This window comes from Meleagris gallopavo, chromosome 7 (genome assembly GCF_000146605.3).
Source record: "Meleagris gallopavo isolate NT-WF06-2002-E0010 breed Aviagen turkey brand Nicholas breeding stock chromosome 7, Turkey_5.1, whole genome shotgun sequence".
Lineage (NCBI taxonomy): Eukaryota > Metazoa > Chordata > Aves > Galliformes > Phasianidae > Meleagris > Meleagris gallopavo.
Window position 1 is genome coordinate 652,370 of NC_015017.2, and position 23,754 is coordinate 676,123.

The following is a 23,754-nucleotide window of genomic DNA, read 5'->3' on the forward strand; positions in this document are numbered from 1 at the left end:
CCTCCCGCTGCCGCTGCAGCACCTGGGGACAGCCACCGGCAGCACAGCGGGGTGACAGCCCTTGGGTTTTGGGGAGGGGCTGACCCCTGCCACAGCCCGGAGGTGCGATTTGGGGTGCGCCGTCCCAAGCGGGAAGGACCTTTGGGGCGGGCGGTGGCAGCACGGTGGCACCGAGACGCAGCTGCTGGGGCGTGGGGCCGGGAAGTGCTTCTGGGGGTCCCAGCGGGTGCAAGCAATACATAATTCAGGATGCTGACCCTATAAATAAGCAACGACTCCTCCGGGCCTCTCTCATCTCTTTGAATGGAATGGTGGCAAAACGAGCATCCCCCGGCGAATCCTGTGCACACCCAGTCTGCATCCACCCGCTGTGTCCCGCATCCGAACAACACCTTCGGGCTCCGATTGTTTGTCTGAGATAAGGAGGAAAAATACAGAAACAAAATAAATGCAGGCTTGTGGCGATTGACGGGACGCCCCTACAGCGGGGGAAACAGAGTTCTGCCTGCCGGGGCTGCGCGCAGGGAGGCGTTGGGGAGCAGAAAGCCCCGGGTTGGGACCTCTGCCAGGCGGGCGCTGAGCTATGAATATTTCATTGGAGCAGCCGCGGGCTGTCGGGTCGCATTGCTTCTGGCACAGTGACTGCTGGGGGCGGGGGTGGACACGCGCAGCCCGGACCACGCTGCGGGCAAGGGAATGGGGAGGAGCATTCGGAGTTAATGCCCGTTTGTGGCTTTCTGCGCTATTTATAGCGTTATGGATATCCCCGCCGGGACGTCGAAATTGCCCCCATCGTCCCTGGAGTGCACCGGGGGGGCCGGGACGGCAGCGGGGAGAGCAGCGGGGACATACATCTCTACGCGGCGGGACACGGCGCTGCTGCGGCTCGGTGGCACAGAGCGAGGAACCACCGGCACCTGCGGACGGGCCCCGAGGAGCTCGGAGATCTAAGAGACTGCACGCCGACGAAGTGACCCGGCTGGGGCTGGCCCTGCCGGGCAGCGCGCCCTTCCTCCTCCTCCTCCTCCTCTTGCTCTGTCTCCTCCTCTTCCTTCCTCCCGCAGCACTGTGGGGCCTGTAGTCTCCTTCCCCCCGCGCACATGGGATGAGACTACATTTCCCGGGTCTCCCCGGCTCTTCCCTCCCTTCCCCCCTCCACACTTTTCGTTCTCCTCCTCTTCGTCTTCATCCCGCTTCGGCGGCAGCGGGGCCGCCCGCGTCCCTATGCCCGACCCCGCGCAGGTACGGTCGGGCACCGGGGGAGGCACTGGGATGCAGGGAGCCGCGGTACCGAGGATGCGAGGGATGCGAGGGATGCGGCGTCCGGGGATCCGGGCACCCCGCACTTCACTCCTCTCCCACGTGCATCCCAGAGCTGGCGCTGGAGGCGAGCCCGTCCCTCGGCTCCGGAGATGGGAGGCTGAGAGATGCCCCTCAGGCGGTGTATTTTTGGGGGGCAGTTTGTAGGGAGGTTACTCCAGTCGGTCGTACATCCCCTCCCTCCCTGCCGGCTGGGCACCTTCCTACCGCAGCCCCCGAAGCACTTGTCCTCGCCGTGGGACGGGCATACCCGCAGGCAGGTCGGGCTCTACGGGTCGCTGTGCCGCCGCTTGGCCTCCCGCGGCCCTTCCTCAAGGTCACAGCCGCCGTGCTGCCCTCCTCGCCCGGAGCCCCGCACGAAAGCCCTTTGCATCCCATACGGCTTCCCATAGGGCGGCCGTTTGACAACCCGATGGCAGGACCCCTCCGTGGGGACGAGTCCGCGCGGGCTGGCGCTGGACGTGAACTTGCGGTTATTTGGGGATAGGGCTTGGGAACTGTGCCGAGGAGCCGTGCGCTGAGCGGGTCACGGGATTTGTAGACCTTGGTCCCGGTGGCACGGATTCCTGCGCACACGTGGAGCTTGGCGAGCACTGCCGGGTAGGGAGGAGTGCTGGGAGGACAGTGGGGCATGGGGCGTTCACTGCGAGAGCAAGGAAGGGAGAGAGCTTCATTCCTCCAGAGAGCTGCAGACCCCTCTTCTTTCTGTTTTGCACGTGGCCTCCCTCGTATGGCTTTGAAATCCCAATTGGAAGGGGAATGGCATCCAAGAGCCTGACATCTGGGAAGACAGATGCAGGCAGGGATAGGGAACTTTGGGAATGTGGACATTGGCAGCTGTAGGGTTGCATGAAATGGAGCAAAGGGATTTCTGCATGGGGTTGTAGAATTATAGAATCATTAAAGTTGGAGAAGACCATCTAGTCCAACCACCAACCCCATTCCACCATGTTCCTCAGTGCCACATCTCTGTGTTCTTGAATGCAAACAGGGATCATGACTCCCTGGGCAGCCTGTTCCAATACTTCACCACACCTTCTAAAAGTTTCCTACTGTCCAGCCTGAACCTCTCCTAGCCCAGGTTAAGGCCATTCCCTCTTGCTCTATTGCTGTTACCTGGGAGAAGAGGCCAGCCCCCACCTCATCACAACCTCTTTTCAGGCAGTTGTAAAGAGTGATGGGTTCTCCCCTAAGCCTCCTCTTCTCCACACTGAACAATCCCAGTTCCCTCAGCTGTTCCCCATAATACTTGTGCTCCAGACCCTACTCCTGTAGCGATGCATGGGATTGCTGTGACCACAGTGCAGGACCTGACACTCAGTCTTGTTGAAGCTCATTCCATTGGCCCAGTGGTCCAGCCTGTCCAGATCTCTCTGTAGGGCCCTCCTATCCACACGCAGATTGACACTTCCCAACAAGTTGATATCATCTGCAAACTTTCTGATGGTGCAAACTCCTTGTCCAGACCATCAATAAAGATAGTAAACAGGACGAGCCCTAATACATAACAGCATAGGCAGAAAAGCAGCTCCTGGAAGTGCTTTCTGAAAGCCTGAGTGCACATCGGGGGTCTGTGCCTTCCCCATCTCATCCCATGACTGCTAATCAGGCCTCCCGGTGCCAAGCTCAGGGATTTGGACGTTAATCCTCCAGCAGACTGTGAACTTTGTGACAATTCAGGGCACTTCTTTCCTCTTCTTGGCTGTTGCTGCTTGAGCGTAACACTCCGACACAGCTTTGGGTGATGCCATTATCTTTGGGTCCTCTAAAATCCCCATGGCCTAGCCCCTGTGAAAATGCACCCAAAGGGCAACGTTGCTTTGGGCAGGGGGCAAAACTCTCCTGTCTTTAAAACAGGCGCCAGTGCGGTGGGTGGGGGGATGAACAGCCCCACCGCAGTGCATCCATAGGATCTTGAGGCATGCTTTGAAAACACCGCCTGAAACGGAGGGCCCCCTTTGGCAAAATAAAGCTCTTTTTGATCTCCATGGGCTCACATTGTTGCAAGAACATCTCCTGGGGAGAGAGGTTAGTGGTTTATTTGTGTTGCTGTTACGGAGGAGTTTGATGCCATGCCAAACGCTGCTTTCTCCACAGAAACTGCAGCAGCGATGCGCTGGGGAGCGCCGGCAGCCAAAGCACTGCAGCCCGGCACAGCGGCACCCGCGTAGATGACGGTGCCCAGGCGTGAGCCCCTGTCCCAGCACAGCACTGCCACCATGCCCCAACAGGATGAGGGCAAGAAGCCACCCGTGGAGATGGCGCCAGAGCAGCACTGGAAGCTGCAGGTCTTCTACCTGTGCTTCTATGGCTTCATGACACAGATCCGGCCTGGGGAGAGCTTCATCACGCCCTACTTGCTGGGACCCGACAAGAACTTCACGAGGGTGGAGGTGAGACATGTGTATCCCCGCCTCGGCGCATTCCTTTCAGCCACTGGCACCAAGGCTTGAGCTGTGCACCTCCCAGCATGGGTGCCAGCGCCAGGGAGTATGGGGTTGGGTAGCTGCTATCCCCCATATGCCTCGAAACCGGTGTCGGGGTGCAGGGGGTTCTTGGTGGGATGGAAGGCTGAGCTTGCTTTGTGCTACTGGGGACGGGGGAAGTGGGGATGCATAGCTGGGGCTGCCGGCAGTGAGAGGGTTAGGCAGGATCTCCCCTGCTAAGCACTGCTGACCCTGCTCCCAGCCTCCATGGGAACGTTGTGTTCCCAGCGCAGGAGGGGGTCAGGGCTCAGCTGGGCTGAGCACGCAGGGCCGAATTCCTCCTCGGGCTGGTCACACAGCACTCAGCCTTCCCCCACACATGACAGGTGACTAACGAGATCACACCGGTGCTGACGTACTCCTACATGGCCGTGCTGGTGCCCATCTTCCTGCTGACGGACTACCTGCGCTACAAGCCGGTGCTGGTGCTGCAGAGCCTGAGCCACATTTCCATCTGGCTTCTGCTGGTGCTGGGCACCTCCGTTTTGGCCATGCAGCTGATGGAGTTTTTCTACGGTGTCACTATGGCCGCACGCATCGCCTATTCCTCCTACATCTTCTCCCTTGTCGCCCCATCCCGCTACCAGCGCATGGCCAGCTACTCCCGCTCCTCCGTTCTCCTGGGCGTCTTCACCAGCTCGGTGCTGGGGCAGCTCTGCGTCACGCTCGGCAGCGTTTCCTTCCTCACCCTCAACTACGTCTCATTGGGCTTCGTCACCTTCGGCCTGCTCCTCACCCTCTTCCTGGAGCGGCCCAAGCGCAGCCTCTTCTTCAACAGGTCCGAGGCGGCCTGCAATGGTGCTGCACCCACTGAGTTGGATAAAATGGCCGGTGGGGACAAGATGGACAGTGGGGACAAGACAGACGGTGGGAAGGTGACAGGGGGCTGGCGCCAAGCTGTGCTGTGCCGCATGCTGCGGGAGGTGTGCACGTTGGCCAAGCAGTCCCGGCTCCAGCTCTGGTCCTTCTGGTGGATCTTCAACTCAGCCGGGTACTACCTGGTGCTGTACTATGTGCAGATCCTCTGGAACAACATCTACCCGACCATGGACAACCGGCGGGTGTACAACGGTGGGGTGGACGCTGCCTCCACGCTGCTGGGTACGTGAGTGGGACATCCTCATCCCGTTGCATGCCCTGGGGACGGGGTCTTCCCAATGTAGGGTGGGATGGTGCCAGTAGGCTTTGAGCACATGGTGGAGCAGCATGGTGTGATGGTGAAGTGTTGACGGTGTTCCCTGTGTCCCCCTGCACAGGAGCCATTGCCTCCTTCGCAGCCGGCTACTTGAAGATCCGCTGGGCATTGTGGTCGGCGCTGGTGATTGGGGTGGTGACAGCCATACAGGCGGGGCTGCTGCTACTCATGAACACCACTGGAAACATCTGGCTCTGCTACACAGCCTATGTCCTCTTCCGTGGCTCCTACCAGTTTCTAGTTCCCATCGCCATGTGTGTGGTACTCCGACCCCTCGTTGGGTGGGCTTTGGGGTGTTTGTGTGGGGTGCTGGCGGGGCTGGTGCTCAACCCCTCCTCATCTCAGTTTCCAGATAGCTACCTCCTTATCCAAAGAGCTCTGCGCCCTCGTCTTCGGGGTCAACACATTCTTCGGCACCGTGCTGAAGACCATCATCACCATCACTGTGGCTGACAAGAGGGGCTTGGGCCTTTCTGTGCACCCCCAGGTAAGACGGAGCTGGGGAGCACCAATGAGGGTGGGTTCCCTTAGCGGCACAGGGCTGGCTACAGAACCACTCTCTTGCAGTTCTACGTCTACTTTGGCTACTTTTCACTGCTGGCACTGGTCTACATACTGATGGCCATGGTGGTGGTCGTCCGGCACAGCCGCCGTGTGCAGCCACCAGAGCTGATCCCCACTGAGGGCCAAGTGCAGGAGAAGAGCCCTGAGGCAGCTACCCTGCAAGCCTGAGTGCCAGCACCCAGTGAGACAGGATGGCAGAATGGACAGGCTCCTTTGACATGGCTCAGTCAACCTTGGTCATGGCTCAACCAACGAGTGTCACCGCCAGCGTATGCTTCCACCTTCCATCTTTCTGACAGTGCAGAGCTTTCTGCCCCAGCCACCCCGTGACCAGCAAGATGCTGGTAGTACACAGCTAGCACCCAGCCCCAAGGGTCATCTTCTACCCCCTACTTCGGGCCCAAACATACCCCAGCAGAGGCAGGATTCCCATCGCAGCAGCAAAGGGTACCACACAAGGGGTACCCCCGTTGTCCTGCAGAGCTGTGCAGAGCCAGGCTACAAGAGGATAACGTTTCTTTATTCAGTGCCTTTAGAAAATGGTTTATGGGACACAATTGACAAAAAATATAAAGATCCACAGGCTTTAAATTGCATTAATTACACAAAATACAGTAGACTGTAAGAAATAGAGGCCATGTGACTCGCACAGCTTTTATGGTAATAATTTCCATAAAATAATAAAAAGCTAGTTACAGATTTATCTTTTTTTTCCTTTTCTTTTTTTTTTTTAGCACCTTGGATATGCCCACACCATATGCAAATGTCTTTGCTCCGCCGTGGCCCCTGGGGCACAATAGCGGTGGCCCAGCAGGTGCTGGCGGTGTCTGGCCTAGGTACCACATGTGGTCAACATGCACACACACACAAACGCATGTAAACACATGCCAAGGGTATACCGGGCCACCCCATTCCTGCCCCAGCTGTGGGGCTGCCCCACTGCCCTGTGCACCCCCTTAGTCTCCACTGAGCTGTGCTGATGCACCTGGGGCAGGGAGCACGCAGAGAGCTGGAAGCCTGACCCTATATAGGGGTAGGCAGAAATGGAGCGGGGCTTTGGAGCAGATATGGGGACCAGACCCCAGGGCTCACCTTGTGCCCAGCGAGGGATGGGTGATGGAGAGGAGGTGCAGGGCTGGGTGGGATGGGTCTTACCTGGGGAGGACGGAGACTGCAGAGGAGCAGGGCACTGGGGAACCCCACTACCACCACCACAGGACGATCCCTCGCCTAGGAGGGGACAGCTGGGGTCCTCCTTGGGTGGGCTGGAGATGCCGCAGCCCTTGCAATGTGGATTTGGGGCTGGCGTCAAGCTCCTGGCCAGGACAGAGCAGGGCTTTCCAACAGGTGACTGTACAGCATCTCCAAAACCTCTCTGCAGAGCATCCTTCCCCACCCAACCTCCCTGGTGAGTATTTGAGCAGGAAGGAGGAGAGGGTGGCTGATACAAGGGTATGGCTGAAGCGGTTGAACACAAGGGGTTAGAAAAGAAGTGGAACCAGAGGTACAGGAGGAAGAAGGCAGCCAGCCCACAGCTACCCAGATCCTCAGGGACAGGGGTGAGCCCCCTCCAGGCCAGAGCAGTGGCAATGGCGATACTCTTTGGCTTTAGGTCTGGGGGAGAAGAAACCCAGTGGGGTGAAGGCAGGAGCGTGGCGGGGAGCAGAACCTCCCCAAGGAGGTGTGCAGTGCTCAGAGAGCAGGGTCATTTTTTGGCGGCAGTCATGAAGCTGTTCTCAATGCAGAGGACGACAAAGGCATGCTGACAGCTGCTGGCGGACTGCTCCAGGAGCTTGCCTGAGCTCAGCGAGGAAGCCTGCCCGCTGGTACCACGCTCATCCGTCCGCCACGCCTCACAGTAGCTCTCGGGCAGGCGACGGCCCTTGACATCCGAACCGTGCCAGATGCTCTTCCGTGGCCTGAAAGACAGAGGGATGTGAGGCTGCTGTGATGGGATCCAGTCCCCAGCCACCCTCCCTGCAGGGATGGCCAGGGCAGGATGCAGCATGCAATAACAAATGCTCAGGGATGGTCAGCACAGGATGCAGTGCGAGGTACCCAGTGCATCCAGTACAACCTCGTCCCCTCTCTGCCTGCAACAGCCACATCCTGCACCCTGGCAGGCACAGCGGCCCTGCACTCACCATGCCGAGTCCTGCAGGATGTCCCGGCCATCAAAGGAGAGGATGCGGGCTCCAGCCCGCAGCGGTGCCTCGCTGCCGGTGAAGAGGGCCTCCCAGTTACTGAAAAGCACCTCGTCCTGGGGGCAGAAATGGGGGTCAGTCCAACCCAAGAATTTGCAGCTCCAGAACTCTGACCTGTGGCTCCCAGCAGCCCCAAGCAGGGGATACTCTGCAGTCACCATTCCTGCCAAGCAGTTTGATGGCAGCTCTGGGTGCCACATGGAGGGATACGCCACAGTGAAAGGGCTGGGGCCATACCCGGAGGTTGACTATGGGCACAGAGGTGCGGTCGGCCCTGCGCACGATGCTGTACAGGTCCTGCAGGCGGGAAGAGAGGAAGGCACGGAAGGTGCCGGCCAGCCCAACCTGCCGGGCTTGCTGGAAGCACTGGAAGTCAGCACCACGAATGCCACGCATGCCGCCGCTCAGTGGGGTGTTCAGGGCCACCAGGTGCAGCTGCAAAGGAGATGAGCAATGCTAGGGACACGTCATACCCCACACCATCTCCCTACCCAGGGCAGGGATCGGCGGCACTCACAGCAGGCTGGAAGTCCCGGTGCACGTGGGCGGCCACGGAGGCTGGATCCGGCCAGCGGTGGATGTAATAGCTGTTGAGGAGCTCGTGCTGCTGCAGCAGGGGCGGCTGGGGCAAGCGGTGCTGGTTGGCCACCACCTCATCCCCACGCCAGGGCCGGGCAGTGGGCGGGGGGCTGTGGTTGCGCAGGGGGTGCACAGGTTGCTGGGCCCCTCCGTAGTGAATGCTGGGCAGCTTGTCGTATACCTCATTATCCTGAGGCAAAAGGGAGAGAGCGCTCAGGGCTGCCCAAATCTGTGTAGGGGACATGGAGGTGACAGGGATGGGACTCACCAGCGCCGAGCTGGGGATGAGGGTGTGCTCCTCCAGCTGCAAGAACACAGTGTGTGAGAGCAGAGCTGCTCTTCCCTCCCCAAGAGCATCTCCAGAAGGATGGTGCCAAACCCCAGCTGGAGCAGCCAGCCTAGTGCCACCTGTCCCCACTCACCAGCACTCTGCGGAAGCCCCCACGCAGGCGGACGTAGAGCTCCTGCCGATCGGTCACAAAGATGAGTCCTCCTTCAGGCAGCTCATGTGCAGCACTCAGCATCGCCTGGTACGTGGGCATGGCACGCAGCTGCAGGCACACAGAGACAGGGCTTAGCCTCGTGTGGGGATATGGTGACACCTTCAACCCATCCCAGCCCCAACTCACTCCCAGAGATGTCCCGCTGGTGCCTGGTGGCCCAGGGGGCCCTGGTGGTCCAGGGGGGCCAGGGATGCTGATTGCTGGGTGGAAGGAGAGTGAGATGGTGAGTGATGTCCTGTGTCGGTGAGCAGGCAGAGACACAGGGCAGAAACTCACCTTGTCTGTGGGGACCTGGGAAAGAGGGTGGCCCGGGGGGGCCGGGAGGGCCTGGGGGGCCTTGCCGCCCTTCGTAGCCAATGCCAGGGGGTCCCTGTGGTCCAGGAGGCCCTGGTGGCCCAACAATGCTGTCCCCTTTGGGACCCTGGATAGTGTGAAAGAGCATCCCTGAAATAATGGCACAAGCCCAGCACCCAGAGCCTTGCTGCCCCTTGTACGATGGGGTACTCACCATCAGGGTGTGGGATACTCATGGCAGGGTGTGCAGTACTCACCGGTGGACCTGGGTAGCCCTGGGGACCTGGTGGCCCAGTGACACCGGGGCCATAGAGTGTGGAACCACCTGGCTCTCCCTTCTCTCCTTTAGGACCCGCCTCTCCCTTGTCACCCTGTGGTACAGTGTGCCCTTAGGACAAGCAGTTGGGTGCACCCTATAGCCCCAGATGGCACCTGGCCAGGTACTGAGGACATCCCCATGAGGCAAACATTACCCGCAGGTTGGCACTGAACCGGCTCAGGTCATAGAGGAACTGGCCTGGGGGGAGAGAGAGTGTGAACACAGAGCACCCACCACTCATCTCTGTCCGTGCAGATGTGCCACTCACCTGGGGGCCCCGGAGCACCCACATCTCCTTTCTCTCCCTTCTGACCTGTAAACTGGTGGAAACCTGTGGGGAGCACATGGGTGATACCATCTCAGAGGTGCAGCCCTACGGCCACCACTCCAACAGAAGTACCCTTGGTTGGGGTCCCCAGGCTGCCAAGAGCTGCCGGGGTGCAAAACTCCCCTTACCTGGGAAGGCAGGACGGCTGGCATCACTGAAGCCCTGCAGGGACACAGAGAGCAGCTGCTGGTGCCAGCCCACGTGCCAGCTCTAGCAGATAGCACTTGGGTGCCCACTCCAACCCCACCAAGCACCGAGAGGACTGCAGCACTACTCACATTGTTACTGTCATAGACCACACTGCTAGGTGGCCCAGGAGGGCCAGGGGGACCTGGGGGGCCAGGAGGACCCTGGAGGAGGAGAGAAGATGCATCAGGGTCCTGGACAGTGCAACAGGTTCCCACAGAGGACTGGGCCTTGTGCCAAAGGGATGCAGGAGTCTTTGGTCCCCTGTCCTCCTTTCCTTTCCATGCAGCTGCACTCACCCGCAAGCTCAGCATACCACTGATGTCCACTGGGTCGCCCTTCTCGCCCTTCAGCCCATTCATGCCAGGACGTCCCTGAGGAGGAGCAGCACATCAGCCTCACTCCTGTCCCCATGTCATAATACAAAGGACAGAGCTGGTGTTCCTGCCTTTGTGTTCTCTTCCCAGCCCCAGCATTGCTTCCATTTCCACCATCCCGTGTGGACACAATGGTTTGGGGTCAGGTGGGCATGCTGGGGGGAGCACCAAGGAGGAAGCAGTGGACCAGAGGCAGAGGCAGGAATAGAAAACAAACCAAGAATGGGTCTTACAGGTCTGCCCGGAAAGCCAATTTCTCCCTTCATCCCTGCTCGTCCATGGGGGCCCTGGAGGGAGAAGAGAGGACAGGAATGTTCAGTGCACTGGAGAAGCCCCATCCCTCCACGGTCACAAGGAGAGTAGCGATGCTGACTTACAGATGGGCCCATCGGTCCTTGCAGCCCAGGCTCCCCCTGTGGAAATGTCAGACAGGGAAATGTCATCAGCATCAGGACGGCAGCACCACGAGCAGCACCGTGCTCCAGCATGGTACACTCACCTTCTGTCCTTTCATGTTGGCAGCAACGATGGTCCCATCTGGGCTGATGATGACGCCAGGCTCTCCCTTCTCTCCCTGCAAGAGGCATACAAATGGAGCACACACCCAGTGTTGGAGGACTCACATCAGCCAGAAGAATGAGGGACCAGAAGCTGTTACCTTCATCCCTGGTGCACCTTGGATGCCTGGTGATCCTGGATCCCCCTTCGGTCCTACTGGGCCCTATGCAGAGGAGCAGAGCCCACATCAGCTACCCAGCTGGTATCCAGGGGCTGCCCCACTGCTGGCACCCCAACACTCACCGGGAAACCAGCAAGTCCTGGTCTGCCCTGCAGGAGGAGCACACAGTGAGCAAAGAGGTGGCTGTCCACGAGCACTGCTGAGGTATGGATGGGGGAGGTATGGGCTGTGGGGAGGTACCTACCTCTGGGCCTGGCAGTGCTGCCAAAGGCCTCTGGAAAAAACAGCCAAAACATTTTTTTTTAATGGAATCTTTGCTCTGGAGGCCAGCCTGCAGCACAGAGCTACCGCAGCGGTCCCCTGTTTCTTCCATGTAAAAGGGGCAGGACAGGCCCTTTTCCCCCCAGCTTCATCTTCCCAGCATGGGAATAGCACAGTACTTGGGCACCAACCCGATGGAGCCAGAAACCATTACTTACATCCTCACTTGAGATGTAGATGACCTGTCCAGGGGGACCTGGTGGGCCAGGGGGGCCTGGCAGCCCCACGCCATCTTGGCCTCGCTCACCCTGCAGGATACAAGCTGTCAGATCCAGCTGTCACCAAGGGGCCCCACTCACATCCCAGCATTTGCCCAGACCACACCCACCTTCTCACCAGGGCTGCCACGGTTGCCTTTTGGACCCTGCAAGGGAATGGAAGCATGGGTGAACATAAGGAAGGCCCTGGTCCTATAAGGTGCTTGGGGTGATGTTGGAAGCATGGAGATGCCCACAAACTGATGGGGACTGGGATGAAAGCAGCATCCGTGTCTGGAGCAAGGAGCAGGGTTTGGGGCAGGGATGGGGCTGTGGCTCCTACCTGTGGTCCAGGGAAGCCCTCCAGGCCAGGACGGCCATCCACACCAGGCACACCAGCATCCCCCTGTAAGAGCATCAGGACTGTGTGAGGCACAAGCACAGCACTAGTGTGAAACACTAGTCTCACCCACCCCATCCCTCCCAGCATCCCACTCCTACCTTTGGGCCTGGAAGGCCAGGCTGCCCAAGGCTGCCCACCTCGCCTTTGATCCCTGGTAGTCCTGGCACACCCTGTGGAAGCCACAAGGACGAGGGGACATGAGCACACAGTGGCCACATGGTACACACCAGATGAGGGCAGGAGGGAGGGATGGAGTGCAACAGAAGCTACCTGTGGTCCACTGGGGCCACGTGGTCCAGGGGAGCCGGTGGCGAGTGGCAGTCCAGAGCCCTCCATGTCACCCTGCGACAGGAGAAGTGGCTGAGCTGTGCCTGTCCCCCTCACCCCGCAAGCACTGTCACCATCCCCATGAAAGCTCCCAGCACTTACAAATCCAGCCTCATACCCCGGCCCTGGTGGACCTGGGGGCCCTGGGGGCCCTGGCTGCCCTCGGGGTCCAACTGGCCCAGGGAGGCCAGCCAGGCCAGTCTCTCCTGGGGGACCTGCTGGTCCTGCTTCTCCCTTGCTGCCCTGCAAAGGGAAAAGAACAAAGGAGTAGATGGGATGTGCAGAGCCGTCCCTACATAGCACAATGCCCCAGGTCACCGTGCAATGTGCATGGTGGCCACCAGAGGCTCTTCTACAATCATAAATACTTCTTTTTTTCTTTTTTATGCTGCCCTGACACGGGGATGAACTTTGCATCAAAGGGGGACACTTGCATGCATCCCACATTTTGTTATGGGTGTCTAAGTGGTGCAGCCTCCATCTCCCACCCCACCTATGTTCTCAGTGCTCATAACCTGGGAATATCAATTCACAAAGCTCCGGCCCCCAGCTCGAAGCTCCTGCCCCTGGCTCAGCTCTGGGGCTGTGGTGGGCAAGGGGCAGCCTCACCCCATAGGGAAGAAAAGGACAAGCATGCGGTTCCAGACATGCCACCTGCATGCTGTTACCTCTTGCCTCTCCCAGAGGCAGGGAAAGAAAGAAGCTGGAGCAGGCAGGAGGGGAGAAGAGGTGGTTTGCTCTGGTTAGAGGAGGAGTGGAGACAGAGAGAAGATGTGCAAGAAGACAATGTGTTTCCAAGCAGGTACATGTGCCCACTGGCTCCTTTAAAGGCTATTCTCATGTTTAAAGGCAGAAAAACATTTCCCTTGTGGGTAGTTCACCCCTCCCTTTGTGCTCCAGGCTTGGGGACATTTTACTGACCCACAACATTGCGTGGGTAGCAGCCCCATGCACCCCGAGCCAGGGAAACAAGAGTTCCAGCAGTCACCTCTCCATGTGGCACAAGATTTACCCCCAGTGCAGCACCCCAGAGAACCTTACCTTGGGTCCTGGAGCTCCGGGGAGACCGAGGTCACCCACATCACCCTGGAGAAGAAGAAGAAGTTGTTAAGAGGAGTGAGCTGGGGGCCTATGGAGCTGAGGCCTCCAGAGATGCTCCAGGGGATCAAGCAGCAGCTGCCTCAGGAGAGAGCAGACATCCTGGGTGCACGGAACAAGGGATGCTCACCCGCTCTCCTTTGGGCCCTGGCAGTCCAGGCATCCCATCTTTTCCAGGAGGACCTAGAGGACCCTGCAAGATGCCCAGGAGGGGATCAGTGCATGTGGCTTCAGTGGGCACAGAGCTGCCACCACCATGGGACAGCCCTGGGATGGTCCCTTGGTCACTCAGCACCTACCTCTGGTCCTGGAGGCCCAGGGGTTCCATCTCTGCCTGACAGCCCTGGTTGTCCTGGCAGATCTGTGCTGTTCATCCCAAACCTTCCTGGCTCCCCCGGCAAGCCAGGCACGCCTGGGGGACCTGGGGGACCAGGTGGCCCTCGTGGGCCCTGTAAAAGAAGAAGGGGACAATGGCCAAGTGCATCCCTCACTCCTTGCAGAGAAGAGGTCTTGCACTCACCCGCAGGGTCTCCAGGTCACCACCAAACCCAGAGCCCTCCATGTCAATGAATGTCTAGGGAAGAAGCACAGATGAAATATCAGGTCTGAGGTGCCTGATGGCACAAGGATGCTGTTCCACGGTGTCTCCATGCAATGTTCTATAGCCTCCCAGATTCCAGGGGTACCTACCAGCCTGTCCTGCTTGGAGGAGGGTCCTGGAGGTCCAGGGGGACCTGGTGGCCCCGGGGGGCCTCTTGGCCCCACACCGGGGTCACCCTGTGGGATGGAGAGGAGATCATGGTTCACAAGCACAGGCTGGTTGCCTGCTCCACTGTGGCCACAGTCATTGGTATGGCCACCAGCACAGCCACCAGCATGCTTACTCACCTTCTCTCCCTTCTGCCCAGACTCTCCTGGTGTCCCCGGGAATCCTGGGGGCCCCATTTCACCCTGTAAAAGGGAGCAGGGGAATAGGCATCAGTGGATGGTGGGGTACAGAGCAGCTGTCCTGTGCAGTATCCCGCAACCCTTCCCACTTACAGGTTTGCCGTCTTCGCCGGGATCACCCTAGGGATGGCAAAAGAGAGGGATGAGTGGAGCACAGGGGAGAAAGGGGGAGCACAAGAGGGGGGCTTGACTCACAGGTTCGCCGTCCCTGCCAGGGGCCCCATCCTTCCCTGGGGGCCCAGTGGGGCCAGGGGGGCCAGTGACTTGCTCCAGTGACATGCCATCAGTATGCCGTGAGAGAGGGCCAGGGGGGCCAGGCTCTCCGGGCTCACCTTTCTGGCCCTTGGAGCCAGGGTAGCCAAATCCAGCGCTGCCCTGGGGACGAGAAAGAAAAGCATCTGACTGTGCCCAGTGCCGTGACTCCTTTGCACCCCAGGGTTTGTGGCCAACATGGACACAGCTTGGCCCTACATCCCTGCCCATCTCTCCAGCAATGCTCACCTTGATGCCCAATTCACCTTTCTCCCCCTGTGGAACAGAAATGGAGACAGATGAGCATCAAACGTGGACACACTGCTGCAGATTGGTGGGAGAGGCAGCCCCAACAGCCCCTTGCTTACCTTCTCACCCTTGGCAGTGCCTGGGCCCAAGATGCCAATGGTCCCCGAGTCCCCCTTTAGGCCACGTTCACCTTTCTCCCCTTTTTCACCTTTGGGGCCAGTGCCTGCAGGGATGGCAGACGGACCCAGTTGTGCCAGGGACCAGCACCACTAGTGTGGTGGCACGATGGGAAGGGGACAGCTGCCGTTACCTCCTGTGGAAACCTGCAGCCTCTCCTCCACTCTGGTCCTTTCTGCCTGCTGGGGGGATCCCACACTGCTCCTTGTCCCACTGCCCTCCACCACAGGTGGGGAAGTGACAGGGACAGCATCCAGCAGCCCTGGGATGCCCTGTGCCAGTGACAAGGGGACACTGACACTGAGTTCCCCCAGTCTGTGTATCACCACCGAGTGCAATGCCAACTCACCTTATCCTTTCCCAAGGGACGGTGCCTGTCCTCTGCCCCGCTGCCGAAATCTCCAGATGCCTGCACTCAGCCGGGGAGAGACACAGTGGCTCAGCCCAGGAGCTGAGGAGGAGCCCCCCCAGGCTGCACCTGCTCTGTGCTCACCTCGGTATCATCCTCCTCCTCACAATGGTACTCGGCTGCACGTGGATCCCCTCGCAGCCTCAGGTCAGCAATCACACCCTGCAAGACATCATGCCATTGGGGACAGATGCACACCAGGTCCTTCCTGCCCTGCCACCACATCCCCAGAACGGAAGTGGATCACACCAGCCCTGCGCCGCCAGATGTTGAGCCATAGCAAAAAAGTCATCTGCCTGCTCTGTCACCAAGAGGCTGCAGAAGGGCTTTGGGCAGCCAGACAGCAAGGCTTTTACAGCAAGTCTTCAGGATGTGCTTCTCATTTCCCCCTTGCCAGAGCATTCCCCATCCCAACTGGCCTCTCTTCTCCACCACTTCCCAGCAAGGGACACCTGCCAGCTCCAGCCTGCTGCTGGAAAGCTCCGATTTTGTATTTCTTAGCCTAATCCCCACTTCCTTAACATTTATTTGGGTTTTGCAAGCGCTGTGCGCATTCAGAATGCTTATTTATACAACAAACCTCCACAAATTCTTTCCTAAGTAGGCCATCTCAGGAAAAGCCTCACAGCAGAGCTACCTGCTAGGAGGGCACTTCACCACCTGGCAAAGCCCAGCTCCTTGCTGCCAGGACAGGACATGGCCATGCTCTGATCCCAGCAGGGAAGAGGGCTGGAAGAGGAAAGATGCCTTGTTGCTGGGCAAGACACCTAAAACAACATTTCAGCTTGCTTGAAAGCACAGTGCACTCAGGAAACATGAGGGGTTTGAGAAAACAAGAATCAGAGGCAGCTGCAGTGCAGCCAGGTTGCCTGTTAGCTGTCTATCTGTACATAAAAATACATGGAACTATAACCACCCCCCCAAGGAAATGCCACCTATGTGGGCTCTAAGCTTCTCCAGCCCATCTCCTGGGGGATGCTCAGCTCTGTACCACCAATATCCAGCACACCCTAGGAGCTGATCCTTATGGGTCCCTTCCAATACAGGATATTCTATGGTGAATGCTGCCTGCCAATGGCTGGCTCTGCTGCTTGTCTGGGGGCCAGGATTTAATCAGCATTGTCGGCTGCAAATAGCATGGGCTGGGTCATGAGGCAGTCAGATGCCAGGCAGATGCTGAGCCTGCTGGGCAGAACCTGGGGAGCTGCAAGGACTCAGCCTCCCCTTCCTTGATGCCTGCTTATTCCCTGCAGGAGAACTGGGGGCGGACAACAGGAGGGCCATTCTGCAAGAGCTTGCTCACAGCCTTCTCCCCAAGGCACACGCATCACTTGCTAGGAAGGCAAAAGTGTCTATGCTCTGCTCCAGGCTTTTTTTCCTGCATCTGCCAGCCAAATCTCCACAAACCTCCTGGGGAGGATTTCCTCCATGGCCGTGGCTTGCCACCCCAGCAAGTTCAAAGAAAGAGGTTGCTCTTGAGACCTCCTGGAGCTTCCTCAACCACTGGTCCACAGTGCATCAATCATTAACGCCTTCCTGGGAGCTTTTTGCAGCCCCCTGCCCTACATGGTTTAATAGCTCTGCTCATGTGCAAAGGCGACGTTTAATTTCACAAATGCACTCTGCAAAGCTCCTTGGTAGAAGCACTGTCCCATTGTTGGGCAGAGCACACAACCCAAATGAAACCTCACAGAGCAGTGAAACCTCACAGTGGGGGATTTCCATGTCAGCTGCATATTCCCCACACTTTCAGTAAATCTTATCTAACACATGAACCATTCTCAAACCACGGACTGAGCTATCACCTTCCCTCCCAGCTCTCATCCGTCTTCCTGTAGATAAGGCCCAACAAAGATATGCTCCAGCCTGAACATTTTTTCCAGCTAAGAGAGACAATTCACCAGCCCAGTTCGCAGGCACCAAAGGAGAAGGGTGCAAAGAGAGCATTTGCTGAAATGGTGGTCATGGTAGATGCTACAGCACTACCACATCACCTCCTGCCTTAAGAGCTTTGATTTGGGGATGCCCAAGAACATAACATGATGGCAACTTAAGCCAATCCCTCTTGCCTAGGTGAAACACACAGTGCGTGTTCTCTGGTTTGTCTTGTCAAAGAGGTCAGTTCAATCTCTTTGAACCAATGGGCTGGTGACACATCCCTACAGCCTCTCTCTTCCTCTGACTCTGCTGGTTGGGATGACCAAGGCATTACCTGGTATTTATCTGGGTCAGCCCCTCCAGCCTGACCAACAAAGAGCCCGGCACCTTCCTCCAGTTCCATCTCATCTGGGGAGCGCTCAAAGCGGACCCGCTCGTGCTCCTCGCAGTCCAGGTAGAGGATGACTTCGTCCTCCTCCACGCTGATAGCAAAGTTTGCCCATTGGTTGAGCAGGGTGGGCACGGTGAAGGTGGCAGCTGCATAGGAGCTCTGTGAGCCCGGTTCAGTGTAGTAGAAGATGATCTGCTGCTTGCCCATCTGCAGGTCTGAGAGCTTAACACCCACGTAGATGATGCTCTGCGTGGAGTCTGTAATGGCAAAGAGCACACCGGCCCGTGGGGTGGTGGGCTGGATGTGAAAGAGGAGAGAAAAGTCTCGGTAGAAGGGGCTGGGCAGGTGGTACCGGGCCACCTGGCCTGTGTTGGCACTGGGTCCAAAGACATAGCCAGGTCTGTTTTCATGGCCGTAGATTTTGACGATTCCCTCTGGAGGCGGGTCTCCAATCAGCTCCAGGAGGCTGACCTCACTGCTCAGGTTCTCTGCAAAGAGAAGGGAGAGGGGATGGTGACAAACAGCACAGCAAGGGCATGCAACTTCAGCAGGTCCCTCTGCTGGCCTCTGGAGACACTGCCCAGGGCCACCCACTGCTCCCCAGTGACACTGCTCCACAGTCTGGCAACATGAGGCAGCTGGGGACTCTGCTTCACATCGCAGCTGCTGAACCTAAAAGACTCATCCAGCCACAAGGGAACCAAGCAGTGAGCTTTCGGGCTATTTTGAGCCTGCGCCAATTAATAGCTACTTCATTTTCTCATCTTGTGGATGTGACCCCAACACTCACCGTCCCTAGAGGAACATTTCAGTGCTTTTCCCTGCAGCTAACCCTGCTCCCAACCCTACTGCCTGGACAGATGCAGTTTCCCAGAGGGAAGGAGGGCCCTTCTTCAGAAAACAAGAGGAATTTTTATACACGGCAAGAGAGGTCTCAAGTCTCCAATGGGCTGCTGCTCTGCTGGATCTGGATGGACAACCTTTCTCCTGGTCAAAAGGTGCTAGGGTACGGGTAAGCACACCCACATAATGGAACAGTACCATACTCAAGGACCAGGACATGCACTGGAACAGAGCAGTGGGTGCAGGGGAGCAGGGCCGCAAGCCAGATGAGACAGCAGTGTTCCTCAAACTGCAAAACGAGGATGCAGCTCCCAAAACACATCCCAATCCCTGCTGCTGGCTCTCCAGTAAGAGTGGCGTGGCATCCCAGAGCTCCAATAAAATGAGATATCTCACAGGTACAGCTGTGTGTTGTGCCCTTGCACATTCATGCCTGCTCCAAAGTTGTGACCAGTCTCGCAACACCCTGTCCCCTTAAGGTCACCATGGCTGGGAACTATCCCAGTCCTCTCCTTGCACTGCCTGGGAAAGCGGCTGGGACTGACATGCACCCTGCCGGCTTCCCAGATGATCTCAATTTCGAGCTCGTCTCCTGCCCCAGCTCATTTTCTCAAGGCACTTCAGGGAGTTCTGGTCAGGACAGTCTCCTACCAGGCACAGCTGAACATCTGGCCGTGTGAGCCAGCCCTCTGGATGCAAACTCCTGTTGTTTTGGCAGCACACACATCCTCATCGCCCACACAATGGGCGCTGGATTCCTCCTCTCCTATGTCAACCATTCGGGCCGGTGCCAACTTGATGTGAGCGAGTAAGCAAGTGTGCTGTGCGTCGGTGATTTTTAACTCCAGATTTCCCAGGAGCAAGAAGATATCCAACAGCCACTCCCAGCTGCAGGTTCCCATTTTAGAGTCCCCGAAACAGCCAAGGACTGCAGCATGGGATCGGGCTCCTTGCTGCCAGTCAGGATGGCACAAAGGGCCTCTATGTGGAGCTGAAACAATTCAGTGCCCCCCTCCCTCCCTGCTGCCGAACGCAAGCCAGGTATATTGTAGCGTGCGCAGGAGCCTGGAAACTCCCACCCTGCTCTGAAGCAAGGCCTTCTCCTCCAGAGTATTTTAAAAAAGAAAATCAAATATATATATTAAAAAAAAAACATCAGCCAGCCCAGCCCAGCCTGGGAGGGAAATATGTCCTTTGGAATGGTAGGAAGAAACAAATACCTGGGTTTCTATTCCAAAGCGTGGGGGCATCTGAGCACACAGAGCATCCCAAGCTCTTGTGGCTGCCAAGCCAGGATGCCAGAGCTGGTCCTGCCAGAGGGACATCAGAAATGCCTCATTCTAGAGGCAGGGGGATATTTCTCTCTTCCAACCTTAGTTCTGTGGATGGCAGCCAACCATGAGTTGTCCCACACATGACAGCACATGCAGGCACAAGGCAAAACAGCTCCCATTGCGCTGAGCCATACCATGCAGTGCTGCGCCAGCTGCCCCTCTGTGCAGCAGCCCTGTCCTCAAGAGACACCACTGGGAAGCATGGATGGTGCTTATCTTGGCTTGGAGGAAGCCAAATTCAGAAAAGCTTTATGCTAAGAGGAAATCAGAGCTTCCTCCCAGGGGTCCACGCAGGCAGGGGTCCATGCAGTCAGGGGTGTAGGAGCCATCTCTGCAATTCTTCATACAGACAGCCTGTCCTCTGCCTTGAGGCTTTAGGTGGGGGGGAAGACTGAAAGAGGCTTTTGTTAGCAATGCAATTCACAGTCCTGCTTCCCTTGGTATTTCAACCATCTCTGGGTTCCCCCTTCTTCTCCAAACACACCACTTGTGCCCTGGCTCAGAGAAGGAATTGGGTGACGATACAAGAAAGCTTCCCAAAGAAAACAGGCTCGCACCTTGCAACACGCGAGCAAGCCCACGATGGCCACAGACACATCCAGATCCCATCTGCTGGGTGGGGATAGTCAATCTGCCAGCAGCACGGCACTCACATCCCAGTGCCATCAACTACAATGCGACATTGTGCGCTCACCCCCGCAGCGGGACTCCCGCCTCGCCGATATTCCTGATCATGCGCAGCGGGCAGCAGGGGAATCTCCCAGTCATGGCTACATCCCAACCCCAACTGTCCCAAAGAGACTCCTGGGCAGCCCAGGGATTGCAGTGGAGGATTGCCAGCACTCCCAGAGCTGACCACACAGTTCTCCTATAGACACCATCGCAGTTCCAGGTGGCGTTGGCACAGAATCACACAGGGATGCCTGGGGCCACGGTGACCGAGCTTTGGCTCCCGCTGCCATTGGAAGGGCTCCAGAGATGCTCAAGGCTGCTCTGCATCCCCGCCTCTTCCCCTTCCCGTCGCATCCCACAGAGAGCTGCTTTGACAGCCCAGGGGGCCAACAAGGCCATTTGCGCTTTCCTTGTCCCCCAGACTCGTCTGCTCCATGTCACCTAAGGGCACAGGGTCCAGTACAAGAACACAGCCCCATTCAATGGAGCTGCAAAGGTCAGCAGTAGGAGTTCCCATTCTGGCTTTCACCCCCTGCTCCAGGGGGTGTTTCTGTCCCCAAGCTGCCACCCTTGGCTCCTCACCCCGCCGAGGAGGCCTTAGCTGCTGGCTAAGTCACACAGGGCTCAAAAGCACTTCATGGCAATAGTCAAGCACCAAGCACCTCTCCTGCTTTCTGAGTAAGGGGATCAAACATTAGCTGTGGGTAAATCATTAACCCCAAGGCAGGGCAGCAGACATGTGGGTGTGCATATATGAGGTCACAGCCCTGGCCCCATGCTGGGGAGCGATGCCCTGTGGCTCCCTCCAGCTGCAGCCTGGGGTCACCTTGAAGCCCCCAAGGTGAGCTCCATATCCCACACCAGTGGGGACAACCTGAGGATGGGACAAGGACGCTCCTTTTTGCAGAAGGAGCCAAAACCCAAAAACTGAGGCAGGGCAGAGAGGCTTTTGGCCAGGGGTCTCTCACAGAGATGAAGCAGTAGCATCCCTTGGAGCACTGGAAGGCTTTGGCTGGTGAGACATGCAGAAGGAAGACATGAACAAGGGTCACCATCCACATTACCTGAAGACACATTAACAAAGACACAAGAATACCCTTCGTCCTCCTTGGGGAGAGAGTCACAGGGCAGAGGCAGGCGCCCACCAGCCGAGTGCATCCAGCACAGGTCTCTGACGGCCTCACAGAAGCCCTGGCACGGTGGGGGAGTTACGGGGACTGAGGCACTACACCCAGGGACCAGGAGCAAGCAGAGGAACCACTCCAAGTAGCGGTGGCACCGAGACTCAAGCAGCCCCTCCCACTCATGCAAAGCAGCCCGAATTTCCACCTCGCTGCTGTGGCTGAGATAATTCGGCAATCTGACATGGTTGGTGCCCAGAACGGAGCAGAAGGGCAGGTGGGCCGGGAGGGGCAAGCAGTGCCCTCCCGCTGGCAGCAGTCTGGGGAAGGAGGGAGCAAGCCCCGCGCCAACCACTTGCAGAGTGGAGGTTAGTAAATCGAACTCAGGAGGACCAGCAGGAGGAGAATCCACACCGCTCACTGCCCTCAGTTTGGGCACAGAAGGGCTCTGGTTCCCACTGACACCAAGCAGTGCCAGCCCCTCGCCGTTGGTGCTGCACTTTGGGTCTGCATCACCCGGTGTTGCAGCACTGGGAGTGGCAGGGGACGGCCGGGGGATGGCCCAGGGTCCCCAGCCCCGTGTCCCAGCATGGTCTGCAGCACGTGGCATGGGCGATGCTCCGTGTCGCTGCGCTGTGGGGTGGTGGGCAATGTCACCTGATGGGAAAGGGAAAGGAGCTCTACCTGGACGAGCGGCTGCTGGCCTCTGCGGGGAACCCCCTTTCCCCTCCTGCTGCTGAGGCAGCTCCGTCGTATTGGGGTTCCCCGTTCCCAGAGGCCGCGGAGTCTCGGTGGGGCTGCGGGTGGGTGGTGTACTGCGAGGGGAAGCAGCAGTCCGTGCGGTGCTGGTCGGCACCGCGATCCCCGCGGTGCTCCCGTCCCCCTGCTCGGTGCCATCCATGTTCTCAGTGCTCTCCTGTCTTGTAGGTGCTGCCGTGCCGGGCTCCCAGTATCGCTGTGTGGTGGCCACATCACCTGCTGCTGCTGAGCTCAGAGGTGTGCTCAGGGTGGGTGAAATCTCTGCAGTGCTGGGCGCCGTGGGGGTCCCCGTGGTTTTCGGGCTGCCCCAAATCCAGTCAAGGAGCTGTGCGTCAGAGGAGGAGAAGCAGCAGGAAGCCAACAGCAGCCAAAGCCCCAGCTGGAGCAGAGCCATGGGGAGGGGAAAGCGAGCCCCCCGGCTTTGCAAACGGAGGGACTCGGGGGCAGAGGCAGGAGCTCGGCCCCAGCGAGGAGCCCGCAGCGCTCGCATCGCTCTCTCCTCCCCAGCACCCAGCCTTCAAACCAGAGCGCTGGGAGGAGTGGCCGCGCTGCCGGCCGCGAACCCTCCTCTCCCAGCCTCCTTGCAGCAGGCACGGCCCCTGAGGGGCACACTGCTGGGCCACAACCCACTCGAGCCTCCTTAGTGCCCAGGAGCAGAGCCAGCGGTGCAAGCTCCCTGGGTTCCTGGCTCACACTAGCCAGCTGGTGCTGCTCCTGCCTTAACTCCTTCTGCCCCAAAGGAAGGAAAGGGAAAATGACCCAGAAAACACTTCCAAGATTTCTGCTGGCTGAAAAAGCAACTAGTTCCTAGAGCAGCAAGTGCTTTCAAGACCCTTTCCTTGCTCAGTTTCACGGCCAGAACCTCCAGGTGCTACAGTAGGCTGGTGAGCGAGCGGTGTCAGCAGATAGTGAGCTGGAGGAGCACAGACAGGGCCCCCAGCACCACGCGCCAGCATGCCTCCAAGCCAGGGCGTGTGAGTAACAGCAGCCTGGAGCTGTGGTTCTGCTGGAGCCAGTTGCGAAAGCCTGCAGCAAGCAGCACAATGCTGGAGCCACGCAGGGACAGCCCAGGTCCTCAATGTCATGATGACACCTCACGCTGACCATGAGAACCATAGAACATCCCAAGTTGGAAGGGACCCACAAGGGTCACCCAGTCCAACTCCCGGCCCCACACAGCACCTCCCAAACCAAACCCCTATGGCTGAGGTTGGTGTCCCAACGTCCCCCGAACTCCGGGAGCCCTGGAAGCTGTTCCATGCCCACTGCCCTCTGGGGCACAGCCTTCTCTTCACCCCACCTCACGCAGCTCCATGCTGTTCCCTCAGGCCCTGCCACTGT

The 23,754-nt window shown here is 58.3% G+C and overlaps 3 protein-coding genes across 32 annotated transcripts in view; 1 reads left to right on the plus strand and 2 right to left on the minus strand.

Moving 5' to 3' along the window:
• Window positions 1–2,450, minus strand: part of PCBP3 (poly(rC) binding protein 3) — a 49,287-nt gene extending 46,837 nt beyond the window's left edge. For 27 of the 28 annotated variants that reach the window (XM_019616835.2, XM_019616833.2, XM_019616830.2 and 24 more), the window contains exons 1-2: window positions 853–992; window positions 258–413 (exon numbers count right to left, since the gene is read on the minus strand). Coding sequence is in view for 1 of the 28 variants with exons in the window: in XM_031554074.1 (XP_031409934.1) it covers window positions 258–413; window positions 1,571–2,151 (737 nt within the window). In the remaining 27 variants the exon portion in view is untranslated. Of the gene's footprint in view, window positions 1–257; window positions 414–852; window positions 993–1,570 lie in introns of those variants that run through there. The other variant, XM_031554074.1, reaches the window with a different exon arrangement.
• Window positions 1,099–6,268, plus strand: SLC19A1 (solute carrier family 19 member 1). 2 transcript variants are annotated; one of them, XM_010713161.3, is made up of 6 exons: window positions 1,099–1,242; window positions 3,418–3,713; window positions 4,133–4,907; window positions 5,063–5,262; window positions 5,347–5,488; window positions 5,569–5,709. In XM_010713161.3, the coding sequence occupies exons 2-5, from the start codon at window positions 3,492–3,494 to the stop codon at window positions 5,452–5,454; spliced, it is 1,305 nt and encodes a 434-aa protein (XP_010711463.1). In that variant the 5' UTR covers window positions 1,099–1,242; window positions 3,418–3,491; the 3' UTR covers window positions 5,455–5,488; window positions 5,569–5,709. The 2 variants fall into 2 exon arrangements, with proteins under 2 accessions (XP_010711463.1, XP_003207388.1); XM_003207340.4 differs by having other exon boundaries at window positions 1,103–1,242; window positions 5,063–5,255; window positions 5,569–6,268.
• Window positions 6,269–6,285: 17 nt separating this feature from the next.
• COL18A1 (collagen type XVIII alpha 1 chain) lies at window positions 6,286–22,931 on the minus strand. 2 transcript variants are annotated; one of them, XM_010713160.3, is made up of 41 exons: window positions 22,339–22,931; window positions 17,628–18,172; window positions 15,500–15,577; window positions 15,356–15,415; window positions 15,140–15,278; window positions 14,949–15,052; window positions 14,830–14,856; window positions 14,524–14,703; window positions 14,422–14,448; window positions 14,269–14,331; window positions 14,071–14,157; window positions 13,901–13,954; window positions 13,680–13,829; window positions 13,511–13,573; window positions 13,324–13,368; window positions 12,385–12,525; window positions 12,226–12,297; window positions 12,054–12,125; window positions 11,896–11,958; window positions 11,684–11,719; window positions 11,514–11,603; window positions 11,279–11,308; window positions 11,157–11,183; window positions 11,014–11,076; window positions 10,855–10,929; window positions 10,733–10,768; window positions 10,589–10,642; window positions 10,278–10,352; window positions 10,071–10,142; window positions 9,921–9,954; window positions 9,733–9,795; window positions 9,619–9,662; window positions 9,403–9,516; window positions 9,128–9,272; window positions 8,978–9,051; window positions 8,771–8,899; window positions 8,617–8,652; window positions 8,287–8,538; window positions 8,007–8,204; window positions 7,710–7,825; window positions 6,286–7,484 (listed from the first exon to the last, which is right to left on the minus strand). In XM_010713160.3, the coding sequence occupies exons 1-41, from the start codon at window positions 22,901–22,903 to the stop codon at window positions 7,271–7,273; spliced, it is 4,512 nt and encodes a 1,503-aa protein (XP_010711462.1). In that variant the 5' UTR covers window positions 22,904–22,931; the 3' UTR covers window positions 6,286–7,270. The 2 variants fall into 2 exon arrangements, with proteins under 2 accessions (XP_010711462.1, XP_010711461.1); XM_010713159.3 differs by lacking the exon at window positions 22,339–22,931 and adding an exon at window positions 21,598–22,279.
• Between the last annotated feature and the right edge of the window lie 823 nt (window positions 22,932–23,754).